The 14,131-nt window shown below is 37.6% G+C and overlaps 1 protein-coding gene across 6 annotated transcripts in view; it reads right to left on the reverse strand.

Annotated features, from left to right (window-relative positions):
- Positions 1-7,085: 7,085 nt before the first annotated feature.
- The window catches only part of RPAP2 (RNA polymerase II associated protein 2), a 50,085-nt gene continuing 43,039 nt past the window's right edge, over positions 7,086-14,131 (reverse strand). For 5 of the 6 annotated variants that reach the window (XM_070746552.1, XM_070746554.1, XM_070746548.1 and 2 more), the window contains 2 exons: positions 8,145-8,294; positions 7,086-7,512 (listed from right to left, as the gene is read on the reverse strand). In XM_070746552.1, coding sequence (XP_070602653.1) covers positions 8,156-8,294 — 139 coding nt within the window. In that variant the 3' untranslated portion in view covers positions 7,086-7,512; positions 8,145-8,155. Of the gene's footprint in view, positions 7,513-8,144; positions 8,295-14,131 lie in introns of those variants that run through there. The other variant, XM_070746550.1, reaches the window with a different exon arrangement.

The raw sequence follows: 14,131 nt of genomic DNA on the forward strand, positions 1-14,131 counted from the left end.
TCTTAGCATATACAAGTTTTTTAAAAAATCAGATTTGCAGCAACGAAGGCAATTGTTTTTTTCCCCTTAAATTAATTTTAAGGAAAGCTTAGGTTGCTTTGGTTTTGAAATAAATTTTCCAGTCTATACTTCAAATAATAGTTCTCATTTCAGAACATATGTTGAAAATACATAGACAAAATGCATTTTCTTCATCATGCTGCAAACTTGAAAGAGTTTGGTTTATTTGCTGTAAGCTTTTCTCAGCTACAAAAAAAGGGCAATATTAACTTATGCACATAACAACAATTAATATAGGAAAAATCCCAAAACCAGCACTTCATGGAATTAAACTATAAAAATTTGCAAGTGCATACAAAAACGTCATTGACCAGTTTCAAAGAGAAAAAATGTTATAAACGCCTCTCAAATGTAAGAATCTTTCACATTTCAATGGAAAAATATCCCTAGCATTTCTGTGGAATTCAGTGTGATTTAATTATATAATAGAACTTTCACAAACTTGTTGAGATTTGTAAAAGTGGTGGCAGGATGCATCCAGATTAGACTCACCGGTTACAATGAGTCACAAAGATTAATCATGATCCAGGTCTACTAAAAACCACACAGTGGAACATTTAGTTCAATCTGACTGATTATTTAGAAATTTCATTGGTTTCAACCTTCCTGCTCTCTTGTAAACATGGAATCTTTTATCATAAAGCAGCTAAACTGAGTGGCAGAGTCTTGTCATATATTTAAAAAAAGAATTGGCACCTAAGGGTGATGATTAATGTCTCCACAATACTAACTTCACAAGTATTCATATGATCTCTTTTAAAAGGTAATAAATTGACACAAACAATGCAAAAGCCGTATACCTGACTTGTAGTGGATTTTGCTTACATTGATGGTTGTATGAGAGGGAGAATAAATTGGACTTAGAAATAATTATATTAACTATATTATTTAATTTAGGAAAGATCCCTACAGAAACCATGGAACGTGATAAACTTTCTGTTTCTGCAACAAAGACAGAAAGAGAGACTTCATGGTCATCTAAAAATACATATTGTGGCGCATTTTATTTATTTTATTGTCCACTTCATGTATGTGATTGGGTGGCTAGTAACAACCACTACCTCTGTCGGAATCATAAAGCAATAATTAACACAGCCATAAGATGGGCTGTACCACTACTCAGGGCCCCAGGCTTGGGCAGAAGATCTCAAGGCCATGGAAAGGGCCACTAGAGTCATTACTGCAGAAAGTGAACACCATGGCAGAAAAACCACTCCTCCTTGGCCCACCTGCTGACAATCTTTATCCAATGGGACCTGTTAGCACACCTCTCCAATATAGTGACCATACATCCTTTATTACAAAGACCAGCCCTTTATTTCAGAAAGCTGTCCTTTAGATTTATTATTCAAAAACTCATATTTGTCCGTGATTTGGCCAACTGAGGAGAGATGCTCTAACAATCTTATTGTTTCCTGATTGCTTATTTGTACCCTATAAGTGTTGTACCTCATGATTCTTGGCAAATGTATCTTTTTCTTTTATGTACACTGAGAGCATATGCACCTGTTCTCTCGGGCTCTCTGGTAGACTCCTCCCAAAAATTCACAGGTACAAATTTCAGACACACACACGTTTGAAAATTCAAAACAATATTCTTTATAATGAAAATTCACTTAAACCAAGCCCTCTTTTGATATAGCAAAGAGCACTGGTCTCCAAACAAACTGGTAATTTGTACAAGTCCCTTATCAGTTCTGTGATACTTAGCTTGCAGCTGTAAGGCAATTCACAGTCCTTCTTCTTTCACAACGTGAAACACACTTTGCTCTGGTTTAGTTTCAAAGCGGGGGAAAATCAGCACACAAAAAGTCAAAGTCAGTAAAGCAGTCACGAAACACAACGATCAGATAATCCTCCACAATGGCCAAACCCACAGGCTGCTCTTTATAGCAGCCTCACTAATTACCACAGCCCCACCCAACCACAGGTGGCCTCATTTTCTTTGATAATAATTTCTCAGTTGTTGTTGCCTATGCATCGCTCTCCGCATGCGTGGCTGTATCATTAACTCTTGTTCCGAATCCAAGGAGGAGCTAGATAATTGATCTCCTTCTGAGCTGTCTGCCATACTCTCCTCCTCCCTGTCACTCATGTCTTCTTGGTCAGAGGAGCCTTCATCAGCAGATTCCACCGGGGGGGGGCAAAACAGGCCTGCAGCATGTGGATGTCTCCCCCACATCCAGTCCTTGGGGCAGGAGCTGGGCCAGAGCTAGCCACAACATGCACCAAAGACAAATTGCTTGTGTGTCCGATCACACTTGACCAATAAAGAATTTTATTCTATTTTATTCTATTCTATTCCGGTAAATAACTCAATCCCTATCCATGAAGGGTCTTAAAGGTGACTTACCTTGAATAAGACATGGAACAAACTGGTAACCAATAGTAGCAGTTTGTGGAGCAATGATATCCTATAAAGATAGGCCTGCAGCTATAAAGAGCCCCGAGTCTGCGGAGAGGGGCGGCATACAAATCTAAATAAATAAATAAATAAATAAATATCATACTCGAAAATCTATTTTAGCTATACTTTATGTGGAAAGTTCTAAGTTGCCCACCCATGCTTTCAATGAGATTTTTGTGTGGAATCTTTTATCTATTCACCTAACCATACACTCTTTGGAACCAATCAGGAGCCCTGATGTGGTTAAGTGCAGAATTGGTAAAACCAATAAATATTGGACAGAGGTTCAAATATGGATTGAGAAGATATTGAAGCAATGTATTGATTTAAAACCTGAAATATTCCTATTAGGTATCCTGTCAGAAAAAATTAATAAAAAAGAAATATATTTAATTGTACACATGGTGACTGCCACTAGAATTGTGTGCGCACAAAATTGGAAGTTGACTAGTATACCAACAGAAAGAGAAGTGCTAAGGAAGATTATGGATTGTGTGGAAATGAATAGACTTATATTGAAAATTAAATATAAAGAAGACTCTGGGTTTTATGAAATTTGGGGGGAAATTTTTGAGTGGATTGAAAAAAAATGGATAAAATAATTAATGTAAAATTAATGTAAAACAGATAAAGGAATGAGAAATATGATTGAGGGAACCCAGTTGACAAAAGAGAAAAGGAGGCAGCATTAGATATGACACATAAATATGTGATTATTAAAATTAAAAAATGAAGAAAATGATTAGTCTGTCACTTTTTAGATTAGAATTAGTTAATGTGTTTTAGTGTTTTTTCTTTTTTCAGACAGACGGAATAATTAGTGATGAATAGAAATACGATTTAGGATGTTTTATTAATTTTCATATCAGAGATTTTATAAACATATTGTTAGATATTGATGATATATGTGTGCTTTTAAGTTGGAGAAAAAAATAAAAAACAGGCACACAGAAAAAGTGCAGAATTGAATGCAAACTCTGCCCAAGCAGGAGTTTGATCCAGATAGGCCTCAAAGTTGATTTCTGAGGTTGGTAAAATTGTTTTGCCGATTAGAGTCCGTTTGGAGTGAGCAGCATATAAATACAATCAATCAATCAATCAATCAATCAATCAGGAACCAGATTGTTGAGAGGACGATGCAAAGCATTATCTGATAGTACATAAGCCTAAATTCTATTGATATTGCTAATCATATAACAGCAAAGTATAAGGCAATACAAAGATAATTTTATGCTATTAATAACTGTCTTTATTATGTATAGTCCATTTTCTGCCTTCACCAAGTAAGAATAGAGCATTTAAAAAACAAACACCTAACTCTCTCACACACAAATAAACATACACATGTACACCTTCTGTAGGAGCTAGAAAGGATCAAGTAATTCATCTCATGATAAACAAGGAGAATTGAAAGGCCGGGCGCTCTCGGCACCGGGCTGACATTTGCGTCGGTGCTGATAGCACGGCACCAACCTCCTGGTCGCTGTGAGATCTCGCGTGGCTGCGCAAGACCTCCCAGCATGCTCCGTGCAGCCCTCGTAATTGGGGAAGTGAGCTGTGTGAAGCGAGCAGCCTTCTTAAAGGCCTGCAGCTGCCCAGCTCTTCCCTTTTTCTGCCTGGCTACGAGGAAAAACAGACACCTACCCACCCTCCGCTCAACCCAGGGTGATTAAAGGGGTCGCCCAACTGGGGGCTGAGTAGGAATTTTTGCAATCGCAGCACAATTGAGTCTAGATTGTTCTTCGTCTACTCCACCCTGGAGGACAGAGAAGGGAATTTGGGGTTATATGGTGTGTCTGGGGCTAAATAGGTTGGTATGTAACATTGGACTAATTTTCTATTCGGTCACTGTTTGGAATTAACGGGGCGGGAACGGCTATCAGTAGCAGCTGTGTGTTCTCCCTTGGGCATCTTTTGGAAGATGATGGGGTCCCCTTTTCTACAACTGTTGTTAGCCGCCCCGAGTCTACGGAGAGGGGCTGCATACAAATCCAATAAATAAATAAAATAAATAAACTCAAGCTGTCTACACCACCAGGGCAGTAGTGAGGGGGTGCCCTTGGGGCTCACTCACGTCATTTCTGGTTCTGGGTCATGGGAGTGAGCCCTCCCACATGCTTAAGGCGTGGCTTACAAGGCTGGGTGTAGGTTAAAGATAGCCTTGCACAGTCCAGGCAAAGAGTTACGCCCATTTAGTTGCCCAAGTATGTTGTACATAGGAATTTCCGCCCCATTTAGCAACCTCTGCAGGTCTCTATGTTTATATTTTAATAAAGTGACCCTTTTTACCCAGCTTTAGTGTCCATGTATCATTCTGCATCCGACGCAAAGGGTGGGGATGAAAATACGTTATTTTGTCACAGTGAAACTTCAAATCTTAGCTCTTTAAACATAAGCAATCCACATTTTGTGAAAGATTAAACATTAAAGCGTAAGCCTAAAAAAAGCTTGTAAAAAATAATGCTGCTAAACTAACAGGAAACGTAACAAAGTAAACCTGTGAAAATCAAGAGTTTGGAGTTGACAAAACCACCTTATTTTGCACCTTGATGGATCTTAACCACTAGACTCAAGCAGTCGCCCTCAGTAAATTCCATCCTTTTTTATGTGGCTTAATCTCTGAATAGGAAGATTATCTTGAATAAAAATGCCATTTTCAGGAGTTCCTCTAATGCAGATTGGAGAAGCCAACCTTGCATCTGTGGAAGGATTGACATGGTTGCTTAAAACTAAACCTTCATGCAGTTGATCTAAGTGCAAATATTCTGAATCAAATCACACATGATTCAGAAATGGTAGGCATGCTCAGGAAACAAGACCCATGTGGATTTCTGTAAAGATCTTGATTGCTAGTAAATAATTGTAACAGAATATTGAAAGCCTAGTCAAAGGATTCTCCATTCTCTATATACCTAATGTACAGTAGTTAAGCACTATTTCCTCCTTTAACTATTTTCTGCCACCTCTGTGTTCTTGTGATCTGTTAGATATTCATATTATAAATTTGTATATATCCATATTATTGATAATAAAACTCCAGAGAAGTAAGTATTGCTTAGGATAAATATCTACATAAAACAAATTCTTTAAAAAAATTAAATATCTTGGAAACCCGTATCTTTTTTTTTTGCTGGAAATATTTGAGCAGAGTTTGTACATTCAGGTGCATGCTGTGTTACAGGAAATCCTTCACTTATGACCGACTGCTTAATGACTGCTTAAAGTTATGAGGGATCCCGCCCCAAAAGCTATTTACAACCTGGTTTTGAAGTTCTGACATTGCCCCTCCCCAATCATGTGTTCTGTCGGGCTCTCTGGTAGACTCCTCCCAAAAATTCACAGGTACAAATTTCAGACACATACACGTTTGAAAATGCAAAACAATGTTCTTTATCATGAAAATTCACTTAAACCAAGCCCTCTTTTGGTATAGCAAAGAGCACTCGTCTCCAAACAAACTGGTAATTTGTACAAGTCCCTTATCAGTTCTGTGATACTTAGCTTGCAGCTGTGAGGCAATTCACAGTCCTTCTTCTTTCACAAAGTGAAACACACTTTGCTCTGGTTTAGTTTCAAAGCGGGGAAAATCAGCACACAAAAAGTCAAAGTCAGTAAAGCAGTCACGAAACACAACAATCAGATAATCCTCCACAATGGCCAAACCCACAGGCTCCTATTTATAGCGGCCTAATTACCACAGCCCCACCCAACAACAGGTGGCCTCATTTTCTTTTATAATAATCTCTCAGTTGCTGTTGCCTATGCATCGCTCTCCGCATGCGTGGCTGTATCATTAACTCTTCTTCTGAATCTAAGGAGGAGCTAGATAATTGATCTCCTTCTGAGCTGTCTGCCACTCTCCTCCTCCCTGTCACTCATGTCTTCTTGGTCAGAGGAGCCTTCATCAGCAGATTCCACCGGGGGCAAAACAGGCCTGCAGCATGTGGATGTCTCCCCCACATCCACAGTCCTTGGGGCAGGAGCAGGGCCAGAACTAACCACAACATCATGTGACCACATTTTGGATGCTTGGCAACTGGCTCACATTTACAACTATTTGCAGTGCTGCGGGGTCATGTGACCACAATTTACAACAATTTTGCTAGGAACTAGAGTTTACTTCTGGTTTCTGGCAAAAAGTGGACCACAGCAAACAATATGTTTGCTTAACAACCATTGTATTCGCTCAATGATCACTGCATTCATTTACAACCTCTGTATTTGTATAAGAACTATCACATTTTTAAAAAAAAATTAGATCTAGTCAGGGTGTGACTTGTTTTACATTTGTTCCAATTTACAATTGTAATTGCAGGGTCCAATTACAGTTGTAACTCAAGGATTACCTGTATACCACATGACTTCCAAAGCCTTTCCAAGTTTTGTGAAACCTGGAATGAACTGTACACTATAAGTCCTGAATATGGAAATCATGAATCCTAAAACCAAGGAAGATAAATTCATGGGATTACAAAGCAGAAACATCTGGATTCAGGCCCTTAAAGTAGACCCACTAAACTTTGGCAGGGTGGAGATTCTTCAAAATCTGAAGAGCCAAGTGACTCTTTCTTGTAAATAAAGAGCTCTCAGCTCTTAGCTGAGAATAATTTGGGACTAGTTTTATTATTTTGCAAGTGATTGAAATGATATCTTTTTATTAAGAAGACTGAAATGGCATTCAAATTCCAACACATCTGATTTTTGAGGACTCAAAGAACAAACATAAAAAAAATGTGCTTCCCATCACATGGTACAATATTTTATGGAGAAATTAAATTCTTTGACGCTCTGTTGGTGGAGCAATAAAATAGCATAGATGTTCTTCAACTTGAAAAAAAAGTTTAATCTCATGTTGTAAAATTAAATTTATAAAAATAAAACAAGCAACCACATAATAAAAGTTCTCATTGTGTTGCTGTTGTTTTAGTTGGTATTTTTAAAATACTAAAAAAATAAAAAAAGATTTCTAGTTGTTTGATAAATCCAGATGTGGAACGTTAATTCAATCTCTGGTCAAGAGAAAAATGAAGGACGGTCTTCTTATTCTGTAAGTAAAAAAATGAACATAAAACATATAAGCAGGATCATAATAAAACATTTATTAAATAAGCAATTTCCAAAGCTTATCAATAAAAACACAAAAATAACACTGACTGAAAATATACATGTAAAATAAAGAATATAAAGTCTCCGGGATTCCTCCCCCATCCCAAAATTATCACCACAACACAAACATGGGAGAGGTGACTAGAATGTCTCAAACAGCATCTCTTCAAGCAATCTCTCATGCTATAGAATATAGCAGACTATAGAAACTATAGAAACAGGAATAGTGCTCCATCATGAGCGTTTAGTCCATATATCAGTACATTACAGTGGTACCTCTACTTAAGTAGAAAGGTTTGTAAGAAGAAGCAATTTTTCCCATAGGAATCAATGTAAAAGCAAATAATGTATGCGACTGGGGAAACCACAGGGAGGGTAGTGGTCATGTTTCCTCCCATGAGATTGATTAATTGATTGATTGGATATGCCGCCCCTCTCCGCAGCCCCACAGAGGCTTCTCCCCGCCTTTTCTGGCCCTATTTCCTCCCAGGAGATTCCTAGAGAGGCCCCACAGATCTTGTATGAAGCAAAGTGAGATGAGAAATACAAGAGGAGGAAAAAAATTACTGACCGGCGAGGGAGTCAACCGCTTTTAAATATTTTTGTTAGACTTTCCAGATCTTCAGTTTTGATACATAATTCTTCAAGCAAGGTAGCAAGGAACTGTGTATATCCTTTATTTTGCTGACAATGTGCAAAAGCAGGAATATTTTCCGACAAGCTAAAAGGCAAAAATCAAGAGCTTTCAGAAAGACAAAATCTATTAAAATTGAACAGATAGATATACATGTCAAATATGAATCAATAAGTGATCACAACATCAATCATATTGATAATTAGTCACATATGGAAACATTTTCCTATTTTTTTTAAAGTCTCAAAACAACTTAAATTAGTAACAAATTTAAAACAAAATCAAGACACTTTGAAATAGTAGCAAATTCCTACTTTGTTTTCCAATAGTAACTATTTAATTAAACTATTTAATTAAATAATAAATAAATAGTAATGAAATAGGCCTTAGAAACAAAGCCAACTAGGTGACCTTGTGCCAATCATTTTCTCTCGGCCTTAGGAAGGAGGCAATGGCAAACTACTTCTCAAATCCTTGCCAAGAAAGCTGCAGGAGCTTATCCAGACAGTCTCTGGGATATGATTGAAAAAGGAAAAAAAATGGACAGAAAGAGTCTCTAAAAACATGCATGTGATAGTGTATCTATTTCAGAGGATTTCCAATCACTCTCACTCACAAAGGTATAATTACACTCGTATGCTTTAAAAGTACAGCCTTCAATTCCTTCTACCTACTCCAAAATGTTCACAAAGAGCAAAATTATTTGCTTTCAGTTTTCAAAAGCTGCTTCCAGTCAAACTGGATTGAGGGATCAATTATATCAATAATTATCATGTTGAATTGTAGCCAATTCCTTATATACAAATTTCTATTCTCACTCTTCAGTTACTTTTTGGATTGTAGTGTAAAGCACAGAAGAAACCATTTACATCAAATAGGACTAGAACCCAGTCTAAACATACGAAGAGTCTACCAGTCTAAACATACAAAGAACGGTTGCAAGAACTGGGCATGGCTAGTTTAAAGAAAAGAAGGACCAGGGGAGACACGATAGCAGTGTTTCAATATCTCAGGGGTTGCCACAAAGAAGGAGTCAACCTATTCTCCAAAGCACCTGAGGGTAGAACGAGAAGCAATGGGTGGAAACTAAACAAGGAGAGAAGTAACTTAGAACTAAGGAAAAATTTCCTGACAGTTAGAACAGTTAATCAGTGGAACAGAAGTTGTGAATACTCCAACACTGGAAGTTTTAAAGAAGATATTGGATACTCATTTGTCTGAAGTAGTGTAGGGTTTCTGCCTAAGCAGGGGGTTCGACTAGAAGACCTCCAAGTTCTCTTCCAACTCTGTTGTTGTTGTTGTTGTGGTTAGTTTCTAGCCTGGTGCCTTTACCATTATTATTATTATCATTATTATTATTATTATTATTAATAATAATAATAATTATTATTATTATTATTATCATTATTATTATTATTAATAATAATAATAATAATAATTAATTAGATTTGTATGCCGCCCCTCTCCGAAGACTCCGAAGTAACTATATCAAATTTGGTTCCTCTGTTCTAAACAGCCACCATGATAATAGCTTCTATTTTTCCTTATTCAACAGAACAGGCTTTCCTGATCAATCACTTAAGCTTTCAGGGTGAGATAAGTTAAAGTCATTTTCCTTCCCAGAGTGATAAGTCAATTAAATGTCTTTACTGATAAAAGTAATGCTGCCCAATACCTGTCTTGTTGTCTGCATTTTAGACCCAAGGCATTTGAGACACATGAAACGTGAATATGTTGGTGCAGAAAAGCACATCGTGTCTGATTCTGGATGATTCAGTGACACCCAGCTCTGAGCCGCCAATATTCACAATGTGGCTCTGCAGAGAAAGAACGCTGCTTTTCCTAGTACTAATGGCAATGAGAAGCCAGTATTTTGCAGGGAGGTCACTGGAAAGAACAAGCTGCCCCGTGGTTTTCCTGCTACTCCCCAAAATCCTTTCAAGATGATTCCCAACAGGAAATGAGCATCCTAAAAGTTTAGCTCTGGTTGTGTAGGGAGCAGAGACGGTATGCTTCCGGTTTGGACCAGTTAGGTGAACTGGTAGCACCAACTGCGGGTACACCCGCCCCCGCATACTCACCTGGACGTAATGCTGTCCTATTTAGCCACGTTTTTGTGTTTGGGTGCATGAGCAAAGGCCGTGTGTGCGAGTAAAGAGCATGTGCGGGTGGCTGCGTGCATGTGCGGAGATAGTGCGTGTGAGCGTAGCGATGGCGCACACACTCACATTTGTGAACCAGTAGGGAAGAGTAAGTGAAATCCACCCCGGTAAGGAGTAATTATTGCTATGTCCCCCCCCCCCCAATGCTTTCACCATGATTTTCTTAAAAAAAAATATTTTTATTGAACATTCTTAAAGTTAAAAACAAACGCGGAAATGTTACAATTTCCTTTTTTACAACAATTGGTGTGGCTAGAACATTTTTTCCTGCCCTTTACAGTTTTTTCCCCTTCAGTTTTTACATTTCAATTATATACATCTATTTCACAATTCTATTTATCTACATCATAGAATAGTGTACTCTATTTCTCCTTTATTTTTTATTTCCCTTTTATTTGTTTATGTTTAATTCCATCTAGTAACTCCTTTGTCCTCTTTCTTACGTTATTCTCTTATCCTTTGTCCCTCTTCTCTAACCATTCATACCACTTTTAAATGCTTTCTCCATGAATTTCAACAGAGTAGGGGTATGCCTATGTATGCATATCAAAAAGAAGGGAAGAAGTGAGCATAATTACTCCTACATGTCAGAATCTTATAGAGTCAAAACTACAAGCAGAGTAATTTCGTTATGAGTGAAAAGTACAGCATAATTTCAACACACAGAAATTAAAGGTATAACCTGGAATCTATTTTACCCTAAAGAACAAACATTTCAGGTTCCCTTTTTATGTCTAGCCTGCTAATCTCAGTCCGTGAAACAAAGATGTCTGATTTTTGAACTTGCTTCTTCTGTGTCACGGATTTCTACAAAGGGCTTGGACTCTTCGCCACAGAAGCTTTTCCAATGATTATTTAATTTGGCTTTACCCACAGCCATGGGGCACATAAAATATGAATATAACTCTCAGAAGCTGCAGGTCAATGGGAGCAAGTGAGTAATCAGAGCAATGCATTTTCTGGGCTGAGCTTCCATTACTTGAAGCCATCAGTAAGTGAACTTAAAAATAAATAAATAAGCAGGCAGCACGTGATGACTCTGAACTTGTGGTAGCCAGACAGACACAGGCAAATAACAAGATCTGCAAATCTAGATATCATTTGCTCATCCAGGATAACCAGCAAATACCACCTCTCTCTCTGGCTGTTCCCAGAGTGGGGAGGGGATGGGGATTTTGCAGTATCCTTCCCCTGCTATGCCCACCAAACCACACCATAGACCCAGTAGTAAAAAAAATGGATTTCACCACTGATTGTATGGATATGGTTTTACTCTCTACATCTGATGTAAAACAATGTTAACTTCATTTTTCAACCTAGTGCCTTCTGTTACAAAATGCATAATCCTCCAGTCAATATAGCCTTGTCTGGGCTAGCTGTATATTCTGAGAAATCAAACATATATGGATAGCAAGAGCCTGAGGAATGTTGCTTTTTATCTTTCCATGCACCAACCAGATGGAAAATAAGCCTTCCCAAAACCGAAAAAAGTTAAAAGTCCCAAAAGTTTGTCAGAATGTTATATTGCAATTAAGCTGTCTACTTCACATATGTTACACAAGAAAGGGCTGGGTAAATATCCATGTAAGACAAGCAATAACAATGAACTATTATTCAATAAGCCATTGAGTGCCATCTGCTTTACATTAAATATATTTAGAATCAACTTCCTCTCTTCTCTACCAAAATGAAGAAAATGGGAAATAAAAAATGATTAATACATTGGTTTCTTTTAAAGAATAGAATAGAATTCTTTATTGGCCAAGTGTGATTGGACACACAAGGAATTTGTCTTGGGTGCATATGCTCTCAGTGTACACAAAAGAAAAAGATACATTTGTCAAGAATGTAAGCAACTGGTAAATAATATGCAACCAATAATAACAATAACAATAACAACAACAACAACAACAATAATAATAATAATATGCAATGAAATGTTCTAGCATTGGAATATTTGAATTGTTCCTTTAAGAAAGCTTCTGAGCCATTTCCCATCTTTATTGGACTAGCTAGAACTTGAGTGCTCTAGCTATAATGGGTGAACAGTGCAGTCAGGTGGTAGGGAAAGCAAGTAGGATGCTTGGCTGCATAGCTAGAGGTATAACAAGCAGGAAGAGGGAGATTATGATCCCGCTATATAGCGTGCTGGTGAGACCACATTTGGAATACTGTGTTCAGTTCTGGAGACCTCACCTACAAAAAGATATTGACAAAATTGAATGGGTCCAAAGATGGGCTACAAGAATGGTGGAAGGTCTTAAGCATAAAACATATCAGGAAAGACTTAATGAACTCAATCTGTATAGTCTGGAGGACAGAAGGAAAAGGGGGGACATGATCGAAACATTTAAATATGTTAAAGGGTTAAATAAGGTCCAGGAGGGAAGTGTTTTTAATAGGAAAGTGAACACAAGAACAAGGGGACACAATCTGAAGTTAGTTGGGAGAAAGAACAAAAGCAACATGAGAAAATATTATTTTACTGAAAGAGTAGAGGGTCCTTGGAACAAACTTCCAGCAGACGTGGTAGATAAATCCACAGTAACTGAATTTAAACATGCCTGGGATAAACATATATCCATCCTAAGATAGAATACAGAAAATAGTATAAGGGCAGACTAGATGGACCATGAGGTCTTTTTCTGCCGTCAGTCTTCTATGTTTCTATGTTTCTATAAGGAAGAGCTTATGATCCTTGGAATGATTGACGAGAGAATAGTTAGATTATATTTTCAAACAGTAAAATGCTATCTGTTTTCAGAGGTTTACCCTCCCACTTACAATGAATCATGGAAGAGTTAATTAGATTTATATCACTTCATGTCCTGGCCTTTTATTCCAGCAGTTTATCCCATAGCCTTTATTATTTTCATAGTATTTGTATCCCGCCTTTGTTACTTTCATATTATTTTCATATATAAGGCAGCAAACGTATCCAAAAACACCTTCCTTCTCCTATTTTCTCTACAACCATCCTGTAAAGTAAATTGGGCAGAGTTTGTGTAACCAGCCTAAAGTCACCCAGTTGGCTTTCACGGACTGAACTCCCAGTTTCCTACTTTTATTTTATTTTATTTATTTATTTGTTTTGTCCAATACACAATGAGGGTATATATCTATATACACATAGTAAAATACATGATGAAGGTTATTGAGGAGATACTCATAGTAAAATATATCTAAGAAATAACAGAAAAGAAGATATAGTAATAGAACATATCAATGAAAGAATAGAAGAAGAGATATAGGAATAGAAGAAAGGTATAGGAGATATAGGAGAGCAATAGGACGGAAGGGGACGGAAGGTACTCTAGTGCACTTGTACTCGACCCTTACTGACCTCTTAGGAATCTGGATAATCTAAGGGTAAAATGTTGGGGGTTTGGGGATGACACTTTGGAGTCCGGTAATGAGTTCCACGCTTCGACAACTCGGTTACTGAAGTCATATTTTTTACAGTCAAGTTTGGAGCGGTTAATATTAAGTTTAAATCTGTTGTGTGCTCTTGTGTTGTTGTGGTTGAAGCTGAAGTAGTCGCCGACAGGCAGGATGTTGCAGCATATGATCTTGTGGGCAATACTTAGATCTTGTTTAAGGCGTCTTAGTTCTAAACTTTCTAGGCCCAGGATTGAAAGTCTAGTCTCGTAGGGTATTCTATTTTGAGTGGAGGAGTGAAGGGCTCTTCTGGTGAAGTATCTTTGGACATTTTCAAGGGTGTTAATGTCTGAGATGCGATATGGGTTCCAAACAGATGAGCTG

Source organism: Erythrolamprus reginae, chromosome 3, assembly GCF_031021105.1.
Source record: "Erythrolamprus reginae isolate rEryReg1 chromosome 3, rEryReg1.hap1, whole genome shotgun sequence".
NCBI classification, from domain to species: domain Eukaryota; kingdom Metazoa; phylum Chordata; class Lepidosauria; order Squamata; family Dipsadidae; genus Erythrolamprus; species Erythrolamprus reginae.